Source organism: Danio aesculapii, chromosome 24 (genome assembly GCF_903798145.1).
Source record: "Danio aesculapii chromosome 24, fDanAes4.1, whole genome shotgun sequence".
In the NCBI taxonomy this organism is placed as follows: Eukaryota; Metazoa; Chordata; class Actinopteri; order Cypriniformes; family Danionidae; genus Danio; species Danio aesculapii.
In genome coordinates this window covers 2,442,842-2,465,446 of record NC_079458.1, presented here as the reverse complement: position 1 = coordinate 2,465,446, position 22,605 = coordinate 2,442,842, and the positions used below count along the sequence as shown (strand labels likewise).

General features: G+C 36.0%; 2 protein-coding genes across 2 annotated transcripts; both read right to left on the bottom strand.

Moving 5' to 3' along the window:
• Nucleotides 1-854: 854 nt before the first annotated feature.
• LOC130218910 (uncharacterized) lies at nucleotides 855-3,977 on the bottom strand. The gene is made up of 2 exons (XM_056451228.1): nucleotides 3,579-3,977; nucleotides 855-2,393 (listed from the first exon to the last, which is right to left on the bottom strand). Exons 1-2 carry the CDS (start codon nucleotides 3,975-3,977, stop codon nucleotides 855-857), a joined length of 1,938 nt encoding a protein of 645 aa, XP_056307203.1.
• A 15,217-nt stretch (nucleotides 3,978-19,194) lies between these two features.
• Nucleotides 19,195-21,165, bottom strand: LOC130218657 (uncharacterized). The gene has a single exon (XM_056450899.1). It carries the CDS (start codon nucleotides 21,158-21,160, stop codon nucleotides 19,556-19,558), a length of 1,605 nt encoding a protein of 534 aa, XP_056306874.1. The 5' UTR covers nucleotides 21,161-21,165; the 3' UTR covers nucleotides 19,195-19,555.
• Between the last annotated feature and the right edge of the window lie 1,440 nt (nucleotides 21,166-22,605).

Here is a 22,605-nt window from a genome sequence, read left to right as displayed (position 1 = left end):
TCATACACTGAGCCACTAAACATTGTTCTCATGATGTTTTTCTACCGGAGGAAAACGCAAATTACTTCCAAACACTTCAAATATAGTGTGTGTTAGTAAATGCAAGACTATTGATGAAATCCAGCATAACACTGTATGATAACGTTTCAGATGACTGTTCTAGAGCCTACAGCTAATCAATCTGTCACATTCTGGAGTGCTTTACGGGTCTAAAGAAAAATATTAATGATAAATGATCTTAAATAAAACACACATTTATAGAGATGGTATACAAGTATATAACTGTACTCACATGGGAAACGGAGGCCACGTGAATGGTTTGTGAGCACAATTAAGTGCACACAGCATCCCATATCATCTGATAATTGTAAGAAATAAGTCCAAAAGGCAGCTGACTGTGTAAAGCCACATAAAACAGAACAAAAATACGATGAACAGATCAGTGGCTAATCTGCCGGATTCAGCTGAGGTGAAGTGACGGCGACCAGCGAGACCTAGCTGTCACTCAAGTGGCCACGCCCTTAATTATGCAAACTTAATATAACCTAATATAAAGGAAATGGATGAGTTATAAAAAAATTCACCCCCCTCACAGTTGTCATGGAGGGTAATAATAGCTATATGAACCAAAATCGTTCTTTGTAACAGGCTGTAAACACCTTTTTTTCTGCTGTAAAGTTGGCCATTCTAACAGTGGGCTCAATTGCAATTTGCTCTATTATGGAGCCAGGAGTAGCGGAATTTTGATGAATTGCAGTTTTAGTTACTTCCGTATTGGCCTCCCGAGGGAGAGTGGGAGGTTGCCGCTAGGTCACAATGCGTGATCACAGATTGCATCCAAAATAATTTTAAATTTAACATCTTTTTATGAATCTCAGGGCTCTGTATTTTCCTTCGGCTCTCCTCTTGATGTCTTCCAGTGTTTTGACCCTTTCAGGCTCCTCTATTTCCTTCAGCTTCTCAATCAGAAAATCCACATGTTGAAGTGTGTTCAGTGAATCAGTGTTGAGAGCAATAAACTGCAGAATATCCACACAGTGAAATGCCTCAAACACACTCTTTATCTTCTCCTTCTCTAACTCCTGCAGTTCTTCTTCCAGTTTCTTGATTGCAGACTCATTGGTCTTGATTTTCTCATCACATTTCTTCTTTAAGTCTTCATTCGTCCTCTTCTCCTTCTTTGTCTTTGTCACATATATTTTAGGTGCTTTGATGTGTTTGCTGTAGTGGCATTTATTAGTGCACACTGTACAGTGATTCTTTCTCATCACACTACACTGAGAGACATCACTGGTCCACCAGCATCCAGGATAATGACAGTTCTCCTCACAGACGGTGCAGCACATCGCCGCTTCATCTACAGATCGATCAATATCAACCTTTTCTTTATAGGACACTTCAACTTCATACTCAAAGTTTTTATTGCTCTGAACATAACACTTGTTTTTCCCCAGAGCCTCTTGAGTTTGTTTCAGCTCATTTTGCTTTAGTTTCATCACCTGAACGAGTGATTTTAAATTGGAGATTTTTGCTTCCAGCTGATTTCGTTGTTGTAAAACATCTCGTGTCATCTTCAGAGATTTTGGTTTTAATGTTTTAAGAAACTTGAACAATCCTGTCATTCCTCTGAAACTCTGATTCCATGATTGCTCCTGTATCATCTCATATTCTTCATCATGAGCGTCTGACTGACAGTTGTCGAACAGGAAAAACACAGGCTGATTCTTCTGTTCATTCACTGCACACTTGATCTGAGCCTCTTTAACAGCCTTCAGGGCATTTCTAGGAGGAGCTCCATTTGAGTGTGTGAAGAGCAGGACAATGTTTTCAGTGATATCTCTTCCAAATAAAGACTGAATAGCATCAAATATGTAGATTTGTCTGTCAGAGAGGCGATTCTGGTTTGCATTAATCACCAGACACACTGCATCTATTGCATGAATCCCATCTTCAGATTTACTTAAACTAAAAAAACTCTCAGCGATCTGTTCATCAAGTTCAGCACGAGTGTCTCCATATCCTGGTGTATCAATGATTGTTAAATCCATCGGACTCTCTTGTAGATAAACCCCATAAACAGTGATGCTGGAGGTCTGACTGTGAGCTGATGTTTCATTACTCTGATCATCTGTGATCTCAAACCAAACCTTGTCTTCTCTCTGAACACACAAAATGTAGTTGATCATAGTGTTGATGAGTTTTGTTTTCCCTGTTCCTGTTTCTCCAACCAGCAGGATTGTTGTATGGGGTTTGTTTTTGTCCATTTGTCCAAAGTCCATTTTTCTGTATGATTCAGCCTGATCTGACCTGTCTGCTGTTGTTGTTTGCAGTCTGTATCGAGCAGGATTTCCATCTTCAATTAAGATGCTTTTTTGGATGAGATCAGTTTTGTACTGTATATGAAAAAACACAAGACAGATTGGTATTTGTAATGTGTATTTATATATCATAAACAAATTCATAACCACTATCTCATCTTAATATTGGCCCAGTCAATGACTATTTCTCTTGCCTTTCTTTCTTTCTTTCTTTCTTTCTTTCTTTCTTTCTTTCTTTCACTGGTGCCTTATTGCAATCTTCATTCATTCATTCATTTTCTTTTTGACTTAATCCCTTTATTAATCAGGGGTCGCCTCTGCAACCCAACTAACCGTCTGGTCACACTGGGCTTTGTCTGTGCGAAATTCTGTCGTACGGCGCTGCGAAAAGGGGCGAGATTAAACAAGATGATTAGACATTTAAAAAAGCGAGCAATCGCTTCATGTTTTAAATTTCTGTCCAGAGAGGTCCTGTTTTGATCCTCGATTGGTCTCACGCAGTCAAGTGATGCGATTTCGCAGGTCAGAGTTCCCCAAGCCTGAACTTTGCACAGCAGCAATATGCGAAACTTGACGCATGACCTTGCGTTTCCGGGTTGACGTATCCGCGTGCGTATGAATCGAAGTCTATGGGAGGAAAAGCCCAGTGTGACCACAGCTTTAAACCCATCATCTGAATTAAAATAATGTTTACAATATCTTAAAAAAACACCTCATCTTGCTTTCAGAGTGCCCACTCCCTAGTTATCCATTGAGTGAGCTAATGGATCTATAATGATTGAGTGATGTCTGTCAGCACCTGACAGACATCACCAGCTTAATCATTAATCACAATGAACAGCTCATAAATGTTTGGCTTAAAGTAAATCCAGCTGTCAGTATTTCAAAAGACACACTTGATCTGAATTGTTTCAAATACTCTTTTAATAGTTGAGTTGCATTGGTGTTTATTTTCAAAGGACATCAGTAAGAAATTTCTGTAATATATTTATGTCAGTGTTTCTCAACCCTGTTCCTGAAGGCACACCAACAGCATTTTTAACCTCTTCCTAATCAAACACACCTGAATCAACTCATCTGAACATTAGAGGAGACTCCAAACCTAAAGTTAATGGGGCAGATAAGGAAAACGTCCAAAATATGTACTGTTGGTGCGCCTCCAGGAACAGAGTTGGGAAACACTTATATATGTAATGCACAGTATAAAACAAATGGCACAGAAAATCATTTAAACCTCATGTCATATCATATCTGTCTTACCTTAAATGAAGGATCATCTTCAGTGAGGGGTCTGAATGTGTGACTGGGGTGTTTCTGTGAGTCTCTGCACATTAAACACAGCGGCTGTTTGTCCTCCAGACACAAGAGTTTGAGTATCTCTTGGTGTAAACTGCAGATCTGCTCAGATCCTGATGAACAGCTCTCGTTTCTCTGCTCTAGGAATGATTCACACAGGTTTTTCAATGCAAGATTACCTGTAGGAGTGTTTGAGGATGATCTCCTGCAGACGGGACACTTCTGAGAGTCTGTGCTTCTCCAGAACTCCTGAAGACACTCTTTACACACACTGTGACTGCATGATAAAATAACCGCATCTCTGAAGAGCTCACAGCACACGGGACAAGACAGATCTTCTGCAGACACACGTATTGAAGACATGTTCACTGGTTGTGCTCCAGAAATCTAAACTTTTACTGTGGTTCAGAAATAAACTTCTCATAAATCCTCATTGGAGGTTTTTCCTCTTCATTCATCATTGATTGTTGACTCTTTTTTGCTTTTTTCAAGAAAGAAAAGACTCGGAAAGGAGAAATGACTAGACCGTTCTGAAATGAAAGGAGTGAAGTTTTCAGGTGTGTTGGAGTGGGTCAAAGAACAACATCAGGATTATGTTAAATTTGAACAAAATGGACTGAATTAACCTGCAATCAAATGTTATAAGAGGTCATTCACACAGAACAGTCAATCATTTGTGCTACTTTTACATAGTTTTTCTGTTAATACACCCTGAGTATGAAAAACAAGAATGTAAATATATGCAGTGTGTTTGCAATTACACTTATATTTAACAATTTTAACTCATATTTTACTGTTCGCTCCTGGGAAGCTCATGTGATGTATTTGGTTTAACACTGCAACTTTATCTCATACAGTTATGCTTAAAAATGACAGCTTTATATATTCATTCATTCATTTTCTTTTAGCTTAGTCCATTATTTTTCAGGGGTTGTCACAGTGGAATGAACTGGCAACTATTCCAGCATGTGTTTTACGCAGTGGATGCCCTTCCAGACACAACCCAATACTGGGAAACACCCATACACTCATTCACACACACACACACACACACACACACACACACACACACACACACACACACACACACACACACACACACACACACTACAGACAATTTAGTCCATCAATTCCCCTATTGCGCATGTGCTTGGAATGTAGGGGAAACTGGAGCACCAGGAGGAAACCCACGCCAACACAGGGAGAACATGCAAACTCCACACAGAAATGTCAACTGGACCAGCTTTAAACAAAAGATTACAAAAAGACACTTTTAAAAAAATATTTTTTATTAGTGTTTTCTCCAGTTGGTCAGTCAATTGAATCAATAACACTTGAAATTCAGTACTGACTTCCAACAAACTGGCGCCGATGGCGATGGCAGCCTCCGTGTCGTACTCTGCAGTAGTGTTTGTGTTTTTGTTAGTTTGTCCTGTCTCGAGTCATTTTCCTACAATTATTTCACCAGAGACGAATTGTTGGACATTCGGGCACATACACCACCGAATATTTTTCCATACCTGGATTCAGGGCTGGCCCAAGCCTTCAGGGGGCCCTAAGCACGATTTTAGTTGGGGCCCCCTTGGTGCAAACAATGTGACAAATTATCGTTGATCCTTGATTATTCGCACACTGTAAATTTAAAACATGCATTATCGATTTTATTTGCTGTAGTTGTGTTACTTAAATCATAAAATATGTATAAAGACAATTCCAAATATTATACTGCAGAAACAACTGCCTATTGATGCCACAAAACAAAACAATTAGACACAAAACATTAATCTAAGCTGTAATTAATGTTGACAGAAACAAAAACAGTTGGAAGTAGCCAATAGCATACTTATTATTATTATTATTATTATTATTATTATTATTATTATTATTATTATTATTATTATCATTATTATTATTATTATTATTATTATTATTACCATTATTATTATTATTATTATTATTAGTATTCAGTCACAAAACGCTGCCAAACAGTCAAAAATAGTGACAATAAAAATATATTTTTTTAAATGGATAAATGTTAACATAAATGCATTTTGTAGTTCAAATAGCTTAAAACTATTTACATCAAATTCAAATTAAATCAGGAAGCATTTTGTAGACATATTCGCATATAGCATATTACTAAATATCTAGAAAAAAAAATCAGTTTTCATAAATAATTATAAATTAAGTGAATTTTTTTTCTGTAAAGTGAACAAATCAATCTGCCAATGAGATAAGTAAAATAATCTTATTTAAAACCAAAAACAATGTTCTTTTATTTACCCTAATTGACAGATTATTGAGCTTTTTTTTATGAAAAAAAAACGCACATAATTTTGACTAAAAATCTGTCTAGAAAATGTTTATTGGTTACATTTTTTTTAGATATTTGGACTACACAAAAAAAGAAGAAAGAAAATCATTTTTGCAGTGTATTTACCATCCATAGTTCATGGCTGTGTAATAAGAAATTTGAAACAAATGTATAAATCAGAAGCTTATTTTTTATCATCAAGTTTATGAAGCGTTTTGCTGCTGTGCCGTGCACTGTTGCTTCAATCACGATATCAGTGATTCTGCAATAAATCAACAGATCACAAGAAAAACAATCATGATATATCACAAATATATCATGAAAAAAATGCATCAAAAATTTCAAAAAATTTATGAAAAAATGCATCAAAAGGTTGATTCATTTCTTTTAATGACAGCATGTTTCTAAAATTGCAACAATGTAAAACAAGTGCACAGCTGTCAAACAACTTAACAATGCTGATGTGCAAAGAGCAGTTTGTGATTGAAAATCACAATCATCTCTATTATAGCAGCAGAATCTCATTTTTGTGGAATATGCATTTAAGAAAACACTGTCAAAATAGTCAATTATTGCTTTCTAGTTTTCTGTAAACTTTAAACAACTTGATGAACTTATTTTATGAAAACATGGAAACATTTTATGCTTAGCTCTGGTTTATTTTGAATAAACAATCATGCATTAAATATTTGTAATGTTTTTAATGCATTAATATTTTTTCTTTAACTGATCAGAATGCTCTGAGAGGTGAGAACAGACTCCTCTGATCGCGTATGAAGTTTTCAGCAGTGGAGAACATCAGTTATTTCTCATCTATTTAAAAAGATTTTTTAATTACCCTAATATTTTTAGCCAAAATACCATCTACAAGACTTTGCCAAAATCTGTAAGGGTTAAATAAACGCAAGGCCTTTTAAATTATATGTTCACCCCCTATTGATATCTATATCTAATACATATTTTGGCGGAATTAAAAAGTTTGAGCACATTTAAGTCACAGCACTGCTCGCGGGCACGCGCGAGCGAAGTCTGGGGTTCTCTCCTAAGACTGTTGCCCCCGCAACCCGGCCTTGGAAAAGCGACAGAAAATGTATTTCATATTCTCATATGTATTTCATATGTATTTCATAGTATTTTATATTCCTTATAGTATTCATATTCTTATATGTCCTCTAGATGGCAGCACTTAATAATACAATTCAACAGATTCCAACCTGTCATATACTGTAGATCAGTCTTTCTCAATCACATTCCTGGAGGAGCAGCAGCTCTGCACATTTTCCATGTCTCCTTAACCAAACACACCTGAATCAGATCACCTGCTCATTAGCTGAGACTGAAAGACCTGTAATGGGTGTGACAGACTTAGGAGACGTCTAAAACATGCAGTGTCGGAGCTCCTCTTTGGTTAAGAAACACTGCTGTAGATAGTGACAATAACAGACAGACAATTTTCCTAAATAAATAATATAACATAATATTGTTTTTTAAACTGAAATCTTCCAGCTGTAGAATAATAATAATAATAATAATAATAATAATAATAATAATAATAATAATAATAATAATAATAATAATAATATGAATAATAATAATAATAATAATAATAATGATGATTATAATAATAATATTAATAATAATAATAATGATGATGATGATAATAATAATATTAATAATAATAATAATAATAATAATAATGATGATTATAATAATAATATTAATAATAATAATAATAATAATGATGATGATAATAATAATATTAATAATAATAATAATAATAATAATGATGATTATAATAATAATATTATTAATAATAATAATGATGATGATGATAATAATAATATTAATAATAATAATAATAATGATGATGATAATAATAATATTAATAATAATAATAATAATAATGATGATTATAATAATAATATTATTAATAATAATAATAATAATGATGATAATAATAATATTAATAATAATAATAATAATAATAATAAACTTTAAATGTAATTAAAATCTCGGCTGCATTCAAAAACATCCTTCACGTTAATCTATACTTTAGAATATATATCTCCAGTAAATATTTCTTATTGGGAATTTTAGCACCCATGCTTTTAAAAAGTGTCTGGAGCAGGTGCTGTATTGTTTTTATTGTGGCTAATTCTACTTTAATGATAAAATGTTTTTATTTTTTATTAGCATCTGTTTAATTTGATCTGTTAAAACTTCATTTGATTCCTATAGGTGTTAGTAAACAGAGATATATGTATTAAAATCATCATTCTTGAGCCTTTCCTCCTGGTATTGTAAATTCCAGCCAGATTCAAATTTTGAGCGACACAAACTTTCTCTGTACTGACAATAAAAACGAAGTCCTCAAAGTCCCATTCTAGCTTTTCTGATTACAAACTTTTGAGAACCGATGCTTATGATTACATTGTGAAGGTAGTCCTTTCATACTGTAGCTACATACCGATGCTAAAGAGTATACATAGTTTGCATTTGTTTCCATACTCTTTTACCAACCAAAGGGAAGTATTCATCTGTGGGGTCAGCTATTCTATTATGCTATTTTAATGAAGTTGTATTTGGTCCTAAGATATAAAACATGACAGCAGACTCTCTCGACTCCTTTTACCTGACATGGGCGATCCAACAGATGAAACAGAAATGGTCGCTATCGTGTCTCAGTTGCTTTGTTTGTCTCTCTGTATCAGAAACCCAGTTAGTCCAACTTCATGCACAGATAGAGACAGGCTGCATGGCCAAAAAACAGGACTAGAACCCTACTTTCACATCCGACATTTGATAGGGTCTGTTAATTATGAGGGATTACCACTGCTCAGCAGTCCCAGTGTTACTGCACTGTAAAAAAATCAGGGTTCCACACAATTCATTCATGTTGTCCCAACACATATAATTTAAGTTAACTTAACACGCTTAACAGTTGTCCCAATGAAACCTCAAGAATTGTGTTGTTTCAGCTCATTTTAAATAAGTAGTTTGAACATAAAAAAATATTTTTTTTAAATGTTGTGCACAAGACAATATTTAGTGTGCATTGTCAGAATAATGAGGTATATGCACAGAGACTTTTAATTTTGCATATGTCCAGTCAAGCACTTTCAGTGAACTATCATGTCATTATAAAATCACCATATTTAAGGTTATTATCTGTGAGAGTGTGTCTGAGCCTCGGACGTTATCAGGAAGGCTATTCCAGAGTTTAGGAGCTATAAATGAGAAGGCTCGACCTCCTTTACTCGACTTTGCTATTCTAGGTACTACCAGAAGCCCTGAGTTTTGAGATCTTAAAGAGCGAGTTGGATTGTAGTGAGACAGAAGATTGGTTAGATAAACAGGAGCTAGATTATTTAAAGCTTTATATGTAAGAAGCAATATTTTAAATTCAATACGAAACTTAACAGGCAGCCAGTGTAAGGAGGATAAAATTGGGGTGATGTGATAAAATTTTCTAGACCCTGTAAGAACTCTGGCAGCTGCATTTTGTACAAGCTGAAGTTTATTAATAGAGGATACTGGGCAGCCAGCAAACAGAGCATTACAGTAATCCAGCCTAGAAGTCATAAAAGCTAGGACTAGCTTTTCTGCATCTGAGATGGATAGCATACTTCGTAACTTAGCGATATTTCTCAGATGAAATAAAGCTGTTTTTGTGACATGGGATATATGATTTTTAAAAGTTAAACTGCTGTCTAATATGACACCCAGATCTTTTATAGTAGAGCTAACGCTAACTTTGTATCCCTCTAATTGCAGGTCGAGTTGTGAGATCTGCTGTGTACAGGATTTAGGCCCAATAAGTAATAATTCTGTTTTGTCTGAGTTTAAGAGAAGATAATTGTTGGTCATCCAGTCTTTAACATCTTTAATACATTCAGTTAGCTTGGACAGTTCAGACATCTCGTCAGTTTTAGTTGAAATATATAATTGAGTATCATCTGCATAGCAGTGAAAGCTGACATGGGGTCTTCTAATAATGTCTCCCAGGGGTAGCATGTATATTGTAAACAGCAAAGGGCCTAAAACTGATCCTTGAGGCACCCCATATTTTACTGCGCTGACTTGTAAAGGCTGTCCAATAATATTCACATACTGGTAATGGTCAGCTAAGCAGATGTAACCAGGACTTAAATTAAAATTAGTAGTATAAAGAAAAAAAGTTTATAACATGTCTATGATGTAAATTTCATACATGAAAGAAAAAAAGACAGACACTTAAAATGAAAGAGAAATGTCTTTAATTCCTTTAAGCATCTAAGTGATATGCAAATTACTGCAGCAAAATTTACCAATTCAAGAAAGAATCAGCACTGCAGGCAAAAATTGCCCAATGGGTAGAGTTTTCAGAACGACGGTGGAGAAACGGATATTCGCAGGGTTTGGGGTATGGTAAGGTTATGTCTCAAAAAAGTACTTTATATTTATTCATGGAGGAAATGAATAAGCACTGTCATGTTTGGGTGTTCTGTGGTTGTTTGAGGTAATTAGTCTATCCTTATTACTGTAATGTGTGTAATCTATGCAAACTTTCAGTATTACAAAGTGTGAAGCTGATTGGTATGACAATGCAAATATGGTATGTGGGAATACTTAAATCACAAGCGTAGACATTTGCTCACTGCATACAGTTTATTTAAACATGTTTATAAAACAGCGTTCAACATTTTTACATCTGAGTATAATGAAGTGAATGAAATATACCTAAAACATGCAAACATATATTCACCAGGGTACTTCATTGATTTAAACACTATAGTACAGAAAAAAAAAACAATCCCCCACCCAAAATGTCCTCCCAAGTCCATGAGCATTGATGCAATTTACAAAATTTTGTTTATATGATTTATTTTAACTCTTCCATGAACCGCTACCTTATCGTGGTGGAGGGGTTTGAGTGCCTGAGTGATCCTAAGAGCTATGTTGTCGGGGGCTAATGCCCCTGGTAGGGTCTCCCAAGGCAAACAGGTCTTAGGTGACAGGTCAGACTAAGTGTGGTTCAAAAAACCCTTATGAGTTCAGTGACATCAAGGACTGTGACACCACCCGGTATGGTGCAGCCGGGGCCCCACCCTGGAGCCAGGCCTGGGGTTGGGGCTCGTATGTGAGCGCCTGGTAGCCGGGTTTAGCCCGAAGGAGCGACGTGGGACCATCCTCCCCCAGGTCACCACCTGCAGGGGGAGCCGTAAGGGGCCGGTGCATTGTGGAACGGGAGGTGGTCGAAGGTTAGGACCACGGCAACCCGATCGTCAGGCACAGAAACTAGCTCTTGGAACATGGAATGTCACCTCACTGGGAGGGAAGGAGCTCGAGCTTGTGCGGGAGGTGGAACAGTACCGACTAGAGATAGTTGGGCTAAACTCCACGCACAACTGGGGCTCTGGAACTCAACTTCTTGAAAAGGGTTGGACTTTTTTCTACTCTGGAGTTGCTTACAGTGAGAGGGGACGGGCTGGTGTGGGCTTGCTTATAGCTCCCTAGCTTAGCCGCCATGTGTTGGATTTTTCCCCGGTGAACGAGAGGGTCGCCTCCCTGCGCCTTCGGGTCGGGGATAGGTCTCTCACTGTGGTATGTGCCTACGGGCCGAACACCAGTGCAGAGTACCCGGCCTTCTTGGTGTCCTTGGATGGGTGCTGGAAGGTGCCCCGACTGAGGACTCCATTGTTCTACTGGGGGACTTCAATGCCCACGTGGGTAATGACAGTGACACCTGGAGAGGCGTGATTGGGACTCTGTTATTCGCAGACGATGTTGTTCTGTTGGCTTTATCGAACATGGACCTTCAGCATGCACTGGGGCGGTTTGCTGCCGAGTGTGATGCGGCTGGGATGAGAATCAGCACCTCCAAGTCCGAGGCCATGGTGCTCCACCGGAAAAAGGTGGTTTGCCATCTCCAGGTTGGAGGAAAGTCCTTACCCCAGGTGGAGGAGTTTAAGTATCTCTGGGTTTTGTTCACGAGTGAGGGAAGGAAGGAACGGGAGATTGACAGGTGGATTGGTGCAGCGGCAGCAGTAATGCGGTCGATGTACCAGTCTGTTGTGGTGAAGTAGGAGCTGAGCCAAAAGGTAAAGCTCTCGATTTACCGGTCAATCTACGTTCCCACTCTCACCTATGGTCATAAGTTTTGGGTCATGACCAAAATGACAAGATCTCAGATACAAGTGGCCGAAATGAGTTTCCTTCGAAGGGTAGCAGGGCGCACTCGTATGAATAGGGTGAGGAGCTCTGACACCCGGGAGGAGCTCGGAGTAGAGCCGCTGCTCCTCCACATCGAGAGAAGTCAGCTGAGGTGGCTCGGGCATCTGTTTCGGATGCCTCCAGGATGCCTACCTAGGGAGGTGTTCCAGGCATGTCCCACCGGAAGGAGGCCTCGGGGAAGACCCAGAACACGCTGGAGGGACTATGTCTCTCGGCTGGCCTGAGAACGCCTCGGGATCCCCCCGGAGGTGTTGGAGGAAGTGTCTGGGGAGAGGGAAGTCTGGGGTTCTCTCCTAAGACTGTTGCCCCACAACCCGGCCCCGGAAAAGCGACAGAAAATGAATGAATGAATGAATGAATGAATAAAGGATTTATTTTCACATAAAATCTATTGTCTTATCAATCTATAGTCTATATGAAAGTATGGAAAACATTTTTTTTAAGTTGTATTTTTACCTTTGTTGTACCTTACACAAATGGGACCAGTCTTTGGAGCACAACCTATGATTATACTTTGCTGGGCTTGCTTATTAGTAGTGGAAAACACATTGTAAGGAATCTAAAGTTGCTGTATTTCTTGATGTTTTTCAGTGTTTCAGCTTTTTCAGGCTCATTTATTTCCTTCGGCTTCTCTATTAGGAAATCAATGTGCCATCATCTGCAGTTTGTCCACACAGTGATATGATTCTCTGACCACTTTTATTTTCTCTTCCTCCAGTTCTTGCAGTTCTTCTTCCAGCTTTTTCACCACAACTACACCATCAGCAATTGTGGCATTATATTTCTTCTTTAAATCTTCATACATCCTCTTCTCCTTTGTCTTTGTCACAACAATTTTTGCTCCATTGATGTGTTCTTTGTAGTGCCATTTATTAGTGCACACTGTACATTGACCATCATACAACACCACCAGAGACTACTGACCCACCAGCATAATGACAGTTCTCCTCACAGACAAGGCAGCACATTGCCATTCTTGGTAATTTAATATCAATATCAACCCTTTCTTTGTTGGACACTTCAAACTTAACTTCATACTCAAAGTTCTTGTTGTCTTTGACATATTCCTTTTTCTACTCTAGAGCCTCTTGTGTTTGTTTCAGCTCATTTTGCTTTAGATCATCCAATAGAACACTTGATTGCAGATTAGAGATATTTGCCTCCAACCTGTGTTAACTGGTACAACAACTTTGTCCATATTGAAAGAAAAAAAGTGAGAGCTGTCTGAAATATAGTCTGAATGGCTGTCTTTTAACTCAAAAGATATGTCCAAAAAACATCTAGACTGCCTGAAGAAACTGAGAAATCGTCTCAAGCATTGGTAACACTTTACATTAACCTTACATAAAGTAGCCTACTAATATTTAAATGAAACGTTACTTTATTATGACCTAATCTAATGATGAGTTAAGGCATACAAATAATTTAGAACTAATCTTAACATAAGTCATGAACTCATGAACAATATATTTGATTTAGTTGTTGAATATTTGCATAATAATTTTGAAAAACCAAATGTCACACTATGTGTCATGGCAGTGGCCAGTTTGGACACTAGAAGGCACTGCACATCTTACCTTATGTTTTGTGTGTGAACTACATTCCCTGTGTCCCCTTCACTTCATTGTGTTTTTGATTCCAGGTGAATAAGGGGCTGTGAAGGATTTAAATCATACTTTGCTTATGAACACATACATAATGTACATAAAGCACGTGCATATACACCTATAAATTACTTGCATATTCACCTATACTATTGGATGCTCAAAACAATATATATGAAACTTGCATATTTACATAGGCCTATATATGATACATATGCAAGATTTTATGTACGCATATGTATAGATCAAGTATACATGCATATGTGAGTGTGTACAGGTGTGTTTACATGCAGCAAGTTTATATGTATGTGCGTGTGTTGGTGCATTGTATGTGGGTGTTATAGCGAGTGTATGTGGTTGTATGCATGCATCAAGTTTATATGTAAAAACGCAAGTTTCATATAAATTGTTTTGAATATCCAATAGTATAGGTGAATATGCGAGTAATTTATAGGTGTATATACATGTGTTTTATGTATGTTTTGATAAGCAAAGTTTGATTTAATTCCCACACGGCACCTCATATATATATATATATATATATATATATATATATATATATATATACACATATATATTCTGAGAACTCCACTCCATTGCTCATTCAAACCACCACTATTGATCAGTGTTACACCGACTGTACTACAGACATACATAGGCCAACATAAGTGTATTTTAAAATATTTCTGAATATTGTTTTTATACAGAACACACAAATACATGCTACCAAATATATTTTGCTATATCCCCCCCCCCCCCCAAAAAAAAAAAAACAAAAAACAAAAAAAAAAACAGTGTAAACAGTGTTTATCCCAACCAACACAAAGTTGCACATAACGTGGTCTGCATATACCATCAACAGAAGTATTTACAGAAGTATCTCCAGGCAGAAAAAAAATTCTCAATAGGATTTAGATATGGAGGAAGATAATCAACTAAAAAACGTGGGTGGGCAGTGAACCAGTTATGAACCAGATGAGCTCTGATTTCTAAATTGCAATATGTGTGACAGGTGTTTACCCATGAACTGACTTTACAATTTTGCGATTTGTGAGTAGAGTTTTGACAATATGAGACTGAAAATGTGTGTAAACAATTGGGAAAAACTGTAAATGCATCATAACAGTTCTGTGAAAAGCGTTCATTGCAACAATGTAAAACAAGCACACTGAGGTCCACAGGGTCAATATAGGTGACTGGGCTGCTATAGCCAAATCTTTGGTCACTCATGCCAATGTCAAATGTCAGTTTCAATAGTGCCAGCACTGAAAATCTTGGGCTGTGGACAATGTGAAACATGTATGTTCTCTGATGAGTCCACCTTTACTGTATTTCCCACATCTGGGAGAGTTACAATGTGGAGAAGGCCTAAAGAAGCGTCTCACCCAGAAGGAAGCATGGGGGTAATCAGTGACAGTTTGAGCTCCAATATCATGGCATTTCCTAGGCCCAATACTTGTGCTAGATGGGCGCTGGGTAACAGCCAAGGACTACCCAACCATTTTGGAGAACCATCTGCACCCACTGGGTCAAACATTGTATCCTGAATGCAGTGCTGTGTAGTAGTATGATAATGCACCAATGCACAGACCAAGACAGAGTGGTTTGATGAGCATGAAATTGAAGTTGAACATCTCCAATGGCCTGCACAGTCACCAGATCTCAAAATATTATTGAGCGCTTTGGGGTGTTTTTGAGCAGTGAATAAGAAAACGTTTTTCTCCACCAGCATCATGTAGTGAGCTGAACACTGTTCCGCATGAAAAATGGCTCAAAATCAACGTCTGTATTCAAACATTAGAAGTATTGAAAATAACATTTGTAAAGAATGACTAGTTTGTTGTACTCTACATACATAGCACCAGTCTTAAGGCCACATCCATAGACTGTGAGCACAATAAATACTAATACACTGCTGGGCTTTGGAGCAGGATTTGACAAGCTAGGACCTTTTAGTAGTGGGAAATCTTTTGAAAGGAATCAAAAAGGTGCCGCATTTTCCCTTCTCTTGATATTTTCTTGATGTTTTCAAGTGTTTTTACTTTTTCAGGCAAATTTATTTCTTTAATATATGTACTGAAGTGTGTCAGCAGAATCAGTGTTGAGTGCGATCCTCTGCAGTTTTTCTGCACAGTCGTATGTTTCTCTGACCACTTTTTATTCTCTCTTCCTCCAGTTCTTGCAGTTTTTCTTCCAGCTTTTCCCCCACAACTACACCATCATCAATTGTGGTATTATGTATTTCTTCTTTAAATCTTCATACATCCTCTTCTCCTTTCTTAATTTTTTTGTTATATATATTTTGCTCCTTTGATGTGTTCTTTATGTTGGAATTTATTTGTGCACACTGTACCGTGACCATCTTTCATCATACAACAGCATGAGAGACTACTGACCCACCAGCATAATGACAGTTCTCCTCACAGAAGTTGCAGCACATTGCCATGCTAGCCAAATTAAGATTAATCAACCCTTTCTTTATTGAACACCTAAACTTCATACTTAAAGTTCTTATTGTCTTTGACATATTCTTTTTTCTGCTGCAGAGCTTCTTAAGTTTGTTTCAGCTCATTTTTCTTTAGTTTAGCCAGTTGAACACATGATACCTTTGCTTCCAACAGCTCTCACTCTTTGAACACATCTTGAACACAACATTTTCAGCGGGATTTACGTTATTAATATATTAAATATTGTATATATTGTATATTGTATATATTGTATATTGTTTCCCAGAGATGGGTTGCGGCTGGAAGGGTATCCACTGCGTAAATAAAACGTGCTGGATAAGTTGGCAGTTCATTCCACTGTGGTGAACCTGGATTAATAAAGGGACTAAGCCAAACAGAAAATGAATGAATGAATGAATGAATGAATATTATATATTATTTAGAAATTATTATTATGTATTTATAATATTATTTATCTGTAGGATTGGGTTTTAAACCACAGCGGTTCGAACTGTAGTTCTGCCGAATGGGCAGTATTAATAGCTATAAATGTGGGAGAGCGTTGATATTATGTGATTGTATTGTATTGCAATATGGAACAGTTAAGTGTTGATGTTAAATCAAAAGTAATTCATAAATACTTGAAAATGAAATGATTTAATGACAATAATTCTGTATGGTTACAACTGAATTAATTACCAATAACTGTATAAAATGATCAAATATGAAATGATAAAACATATGATATAAACTGTACCCAGCTTAAATGTAAAATTAAAGTTACCAGAGGTAGAAGGGGAGACACAGAAGGAGGGAGAGAGAGACAAAGAGAGCAGGCCCAGAAGTTAGCCTGATTGCAGTAGAGTCAGAGAAGATAGACTCTAGAGGAGGAGAGCAGGAAAGCAGACCAGGAAAAGACAGGCCAGGAAAAGAAAAAAAAGAGCAGCGTTTTACCACCTATTTTGTACCTTTCTTGACCATGTGACTAAAACCCAAATGCTGAGACATTCAAACTGACCAATCAACATGTGACCACATCGTAAAACCCCCAAAGTCCACACACCAGGCCCTGATCTTATCAGTATCTGCCTTTGGAGTCAGTATGGACCTTCTTGAGTCAAAAAGACATGTTTTGTCATGTAAACAAACGCATATAATAATTTTGCCTCTTACAGTAAAAATGACAATAATAACAAAAATAATAAGTTTATTTTGTGTAGTGGTTTTTCAGTGCTCAATGACACTTTACAACATAGCAAAGTAAACAAAAACAACAACAACAACAACAATACAAAAAAAAAAATGCAGAACAAGTAGCAAAAAGGAAACAGAAACAACATCTACAGAACTTTCTTTGTAACATTCAGTGTAATGGTGATCTATTTCTTCCAGTTCTTCCAGTGCTCTTTATGGCTCTAACATTCAGAAAATAAGTGATTTTAAGAAGAGACTTAAACTGAAAAATATTATTGATGCAGCGGAGTGTATGCAGGAGAGAGTTCCAGAGCTTTGGTGTAACAACACTGAATGATCTGCCCCCTACGAGGCAATGTCGAGGGACAACAAGAGGGCCAGAGTCAGAGGATAGCAATGACCAGGTTGGAGTGTAAGTAAATTACAAAGGTATGAGGGAGGCAGGGAGCTAATGTACAGTAGTGATTTGCCGTCAAGAAAGAGAATTTAAATTTAATTCAATATGGTTCTGGAAGCCAGTGGAGATTGTCTACGATTGGAGTGATATGAACATCTAGGTGCTTTTTGTAAACTTTAAACATGCTGCAATGTTATTTTGGACAGCAGTGGTTACCTCTGTGGTGTCCTCACATGAATTCCATTCTTGTTTAATGTTTTACTTATTGTAGATTTGCCAACAAAAATGTTAGCATGTGTCAGAGATTTCTGTAAGATTTCTTGGGAGGTGTTAGTTTAAGCAGACTGTGTTTTTGTATTGTTTTGACGTAGAAAAACAGAGCACAGATCTGTCTAATTTATGCAGAAATCCAAGTAATATCAAAGGGTTGACATTCTTTATCGTACACTGTATATGTAATTAATCTCCAGTGACTCCAGTGTTAATTTTTACTGTTCTACTAGATTAACAAGTCACCTACATTTAAGATGCAATTGCCTGAAAGTAAAAAAAAATTAGAACACATTTTCATTGTGGGGTGGTCATCCATTTAATCTGAAATAGAAAAGCACCAAAACTCAACTTAGATTTAATTGTAGGCTTTTAATTATAATATAAAATAATATAATTTAGTATAATGTAATATAATATAATATAATATAATATAATATAATGTAATATAACATATAATTTGTAAGCGACCTCTGGCTTTGCTCCTTCTTATCTGCTCTCACTTCTGCAGATTTATGATTTAAACCGTTTTCTTACTAAAAGCAACAGCACACGATAGAAGTAATATTTTCTATGCTAAATTGAGTTTTACAAAACAGGATAAACTATGCTCACCTTGGGTACACCTCATGTGTTTTATTCAGTGTTAAATGCTAATAATGTGAGTCTGAATTCCATTTTACTAGACATTTATTGTATTTATTTATTTATTTATTTATTTATTTATTTATTTATTTATTTATTTATTTATTTATTTATTATTTATTTCATTTACTGAAAGCAGCAGCAGATAGTTCACCTCAGATCTAAAATAAAATAAACCCCTTAGGGTGTAGGTTGGGAAGGATTCTTTTCCCTTTTCCTCTTAAACCCTAAGACTCATTCATATAGCAGCAAGATTTATCAGGGTTTTGATATAGATAAGATGTTATATGTGATTCAAATTCTGTTAAATTCTGTTTAATTTTATTACATTTATTTGAGCTTGTTATCAGAGGATTTGTGACTGATTTGATTAAATCTTGATTTATACCTGGCCTAAAAGTTTGTAAAAACATTTACACAGTAAAATATTTTAAAAGTGCAGATTTATTAACAAAGAAAAGTTCAACAGAATTTCAAATTGTAATACTGACCACACCAAAATACTCAAAAGCCCAGCAAAAATACAAGAGATACTGACATCATTTATAATCTGATTTCTCCAATAATGAGAAAAATCAATGGGAAAAAAGGCATTTATGAATGATTAGCATGAAAATTACAAACAAACAACAACAATGAACCAGGAAACTAAAGACAGATAAAATGCAGAAACTTGTCCAAGGAAACCCTGGAGAACAGAGCACTGATCCTTGTCTCTAAATATTATATATACAGTGTTCATTTGTAAATAGTTTTTGTCTCTGCAAACACACTCTCTTGACAATTGATACATTTAAAGACATGGCAGTGTTCATTTAGAGTTTTGTCACTCAAAACTCACAAATTCTTTAACTGTCCTATTTTCCTTGACCTGATGATTTTTCATATTTGTCTTTCATGTATTTCAGAGCTCTGTGTTTTTCTTCTCCTGCTCTCTTCTTTATGTCTTCCAATATTTCAGCCTTTTCAGGCTCTTTTATTTCTTTCAGCTTCTCAATCAGAAAATCAATGTGCAGAAGTATAATTAGTGAATCAGTGTTAAGTGCGATCATCTCCAGAGAATGCACACAGTGAAAAGCCTCCATCACCAGCTTAATTTTCTGTTTCTCCAAGTCTTGTAGTTTTGTCTCCCACTCCTTAACATCAGACTCTCTGTCACTTATTTTTTTCTTATTTTCTAAATATATATTTTTTAATATTTCATCCGTTATCTTTTCTTTTCTTTTCTTTGTCACATATATCTTTGCTTCTTTGACATGATCAGTGTAGTGGCATTTATTAGTGCACACTGTACAGTGATTAGCTTTCATCATACTACACCATGAGAGATTACTGGCCCACCAGCATCCAGGATAATGACAGTTCTCCTCACAGACGGTGCAGCATGTGGCCATTTTAGCTACTGCAGGATCAACATCAACCTTTTCTCTGTAGGACACTTCAACATCTTTCTCAAAGTTGTTTTTATCTTCAACTACTTTCTTGTATTTCTCCAGATCATTTTGAAGTTGTTTCACTATATTTAGATTTTTTTCCATGTCCTGGTCATGTAATTGTATTTTTGAAACATTTGCCTCCAACTGCTCCTGCTGTTTTAACACATCTTGAGTCATCTTCATGGGTTTTGGTTTTATTGTGTCAAAAAAACTAAAGAATCCTTTTATTCCCTTTAAGCTGAGGTTCCATGATTGTTCTTGGATATGCTGGTATTCTTCAAGAAAAGTTTCTCCCTGGCAGTTGTCGAACAGGAAAAACACAGGCTGATTCTGTTCATTCACTGCACACTGGATGTTAGCTTCTTTAACAGCTGTCAGGGCAACTTTTGGATGAGCTCCACGTGAATATGTTAACAGCAGGACAATATTTTCAGCAATATCTTTTCCAAACAAGGACTGAACAGCATCATTTATGTAGCTCTGTCTGTCAGAGAGGCGATTCTGTGTTGCTTTAATCACCAAACACACTGCATCTAGTGCATTGTTCCAGTCACCCAGATATCTGTTTAAACCAAGCAAATTCATGGCGATCTCTTTGTCTTTCTGAACTCCACGAGTGTCTCCATATCCTGGTGTGTCGATGATTGTTAAATTCATTGGACTCTCTTTTAGATAAAATCCATAAACAGTGATGCTGGAGGTCTGACTGTGAACTGAAGACTGATCACTCTGATCATCTGTGATCTCAAACCAAACCTTGTCTTCTCTCTGAACACCCAGCATGTAGTTGACCATAGTGTTGATTAGTTTAGTTTTCCCTGTTCCTGTTTCTCCAACAAGCAGAATGGCTTTATGGGGTTTGTTTTTATCTCTCTCTCCAAAGGTGAATTTTTTATATGGTTCAGATTCAGCAAGAGAGTTTTGGCTTGTTTTCAGATGATATCGAGTAGGAGTACCATCCTCAATTACAGTACTTTTAGTGATGATCGCATCAAATTTTTGTACTTTTGGTGCTAAATGGACCATTTTATCTCTGTAATTAAAAAAAAAACACAAAACATACATGTAAATATGTTTTAAAAGCAAATAATGCTACTCAGTCTGCTAGCATGCCAATTTGTGCTCCCCAATATAAGGCCTATGTTATTATGCATCTCTTTATCAGTATCAATATCTTCATACCTTTGGCAGAAGATAGATGAGAGAACGCATTATATTTTATTCAGAATGCTTGAACTTGTCTCAAATACTTTTTCAATTTGTTGTGATCATGACCATAAATAATATCAAACAATTATACTTTTTACTTGTTTTTTTTTATTTTTGGTATAACATGGATTAAAACAGGCGAGAATGTATTTGCCATCCTCCATGATTACAAATACTTCAATAATGAAGCACTTGAACATTACAAACCTTGTCAAAATAGCAACTTTAACAATTTTAGTTTGATCAAATTTAGTTTGTTCACATAAAGAAGTGCTTGAATCTGTCAGTCACTTGTAATAATTGTACAGTCCTTTTAATGATTTTATTTTCTGAATCGATTTTATCTAACTTACCATCTGCACACACAAAATGACAGTGATTATTATATTTACTTTTCACTAGAATCTGTCATCACTTCAAGTTAGAAACTCCTTCAGGATCCCAAGCAAATAATTACTAAACAATATAAAAAAACATTACATTATTTCGACAACAATCAATTCACAAACACGTATATTAAGCAGTTATTTCTGTAATCTGAATTTATGCTGTAAAATTAATTATTTTATATATTTTTTATTATTTAATTGTATTTTTATTATTTAGTTCTATACATGTACTATATAAGCATTAGGTATTAGGTAATATCCACAATATGCAGTACAGTGTACAGCACAATTTAAGATACTATATTAAATTTCATCATTAAAGCACTACACTGAAATACAGATAAGTTGTACAAGTTGATTTACATCATTACCTGTTTGATCAAATGCTTCTGTCTAACTGACCTGCAGATCATGTTTGTATTTATACACTGGCCAACACCCCTTTCTAAAGGTCACATGATTAGCAAGAAATACAAATCACTTCTGTCAAAGGAAAGACTTGGATAGTAATTTCTGTTAAATAAAAGAAGATATTAAGGAATGCCATTACATGAAGCATGTAGAGTATATTTGATAAATGGCTTTTGAGGAAATGTTCTGAAGTTGTTGAAACTTCATACCTGATTTTTTATAAAACTGAATTTTTCATTGTACATAGAAAGAAAGTGACTTGATTTTCATAATGATAAATATTTTCAAAATGACGTAATAAAGTGTACAGTTCTTCTCAAAATAATTGTAAAAAAATGTGTTGCTCAAGATAAAGTACTGTAAAAAAAAAAAAAAAAAAAATGATACATCGCAATTGTCATACTTACAATGAAATAATAAGATGTAACGTAATGATTGCAACTATAATTTTGAAAAATTATT

Bases quoted from the DNA above. Each gene is read 5' to 3' on its own strand.
- LOC130218657 (XM_056450899.1), bottom strand. From the start codon at position 21,160: ATGGTCCATTTAGCACCAAAAGTACAAAAATTTGATGCGATCATCACT.
- LOC130218910 (XM_056451228.1), bottom strand. From the start codon at position 3,977: ATGTCTTCAATACGTGTGTCTGCAGAAGATCTGTCTTGTCCCGTGTGC. The intron at 2,394-3,578 runs GTAAGACAGATA...TTTCATATACAG, and splicing joins AAGATGATCCTTCATTTAAG to TACAAAACTGATCTCATCCA.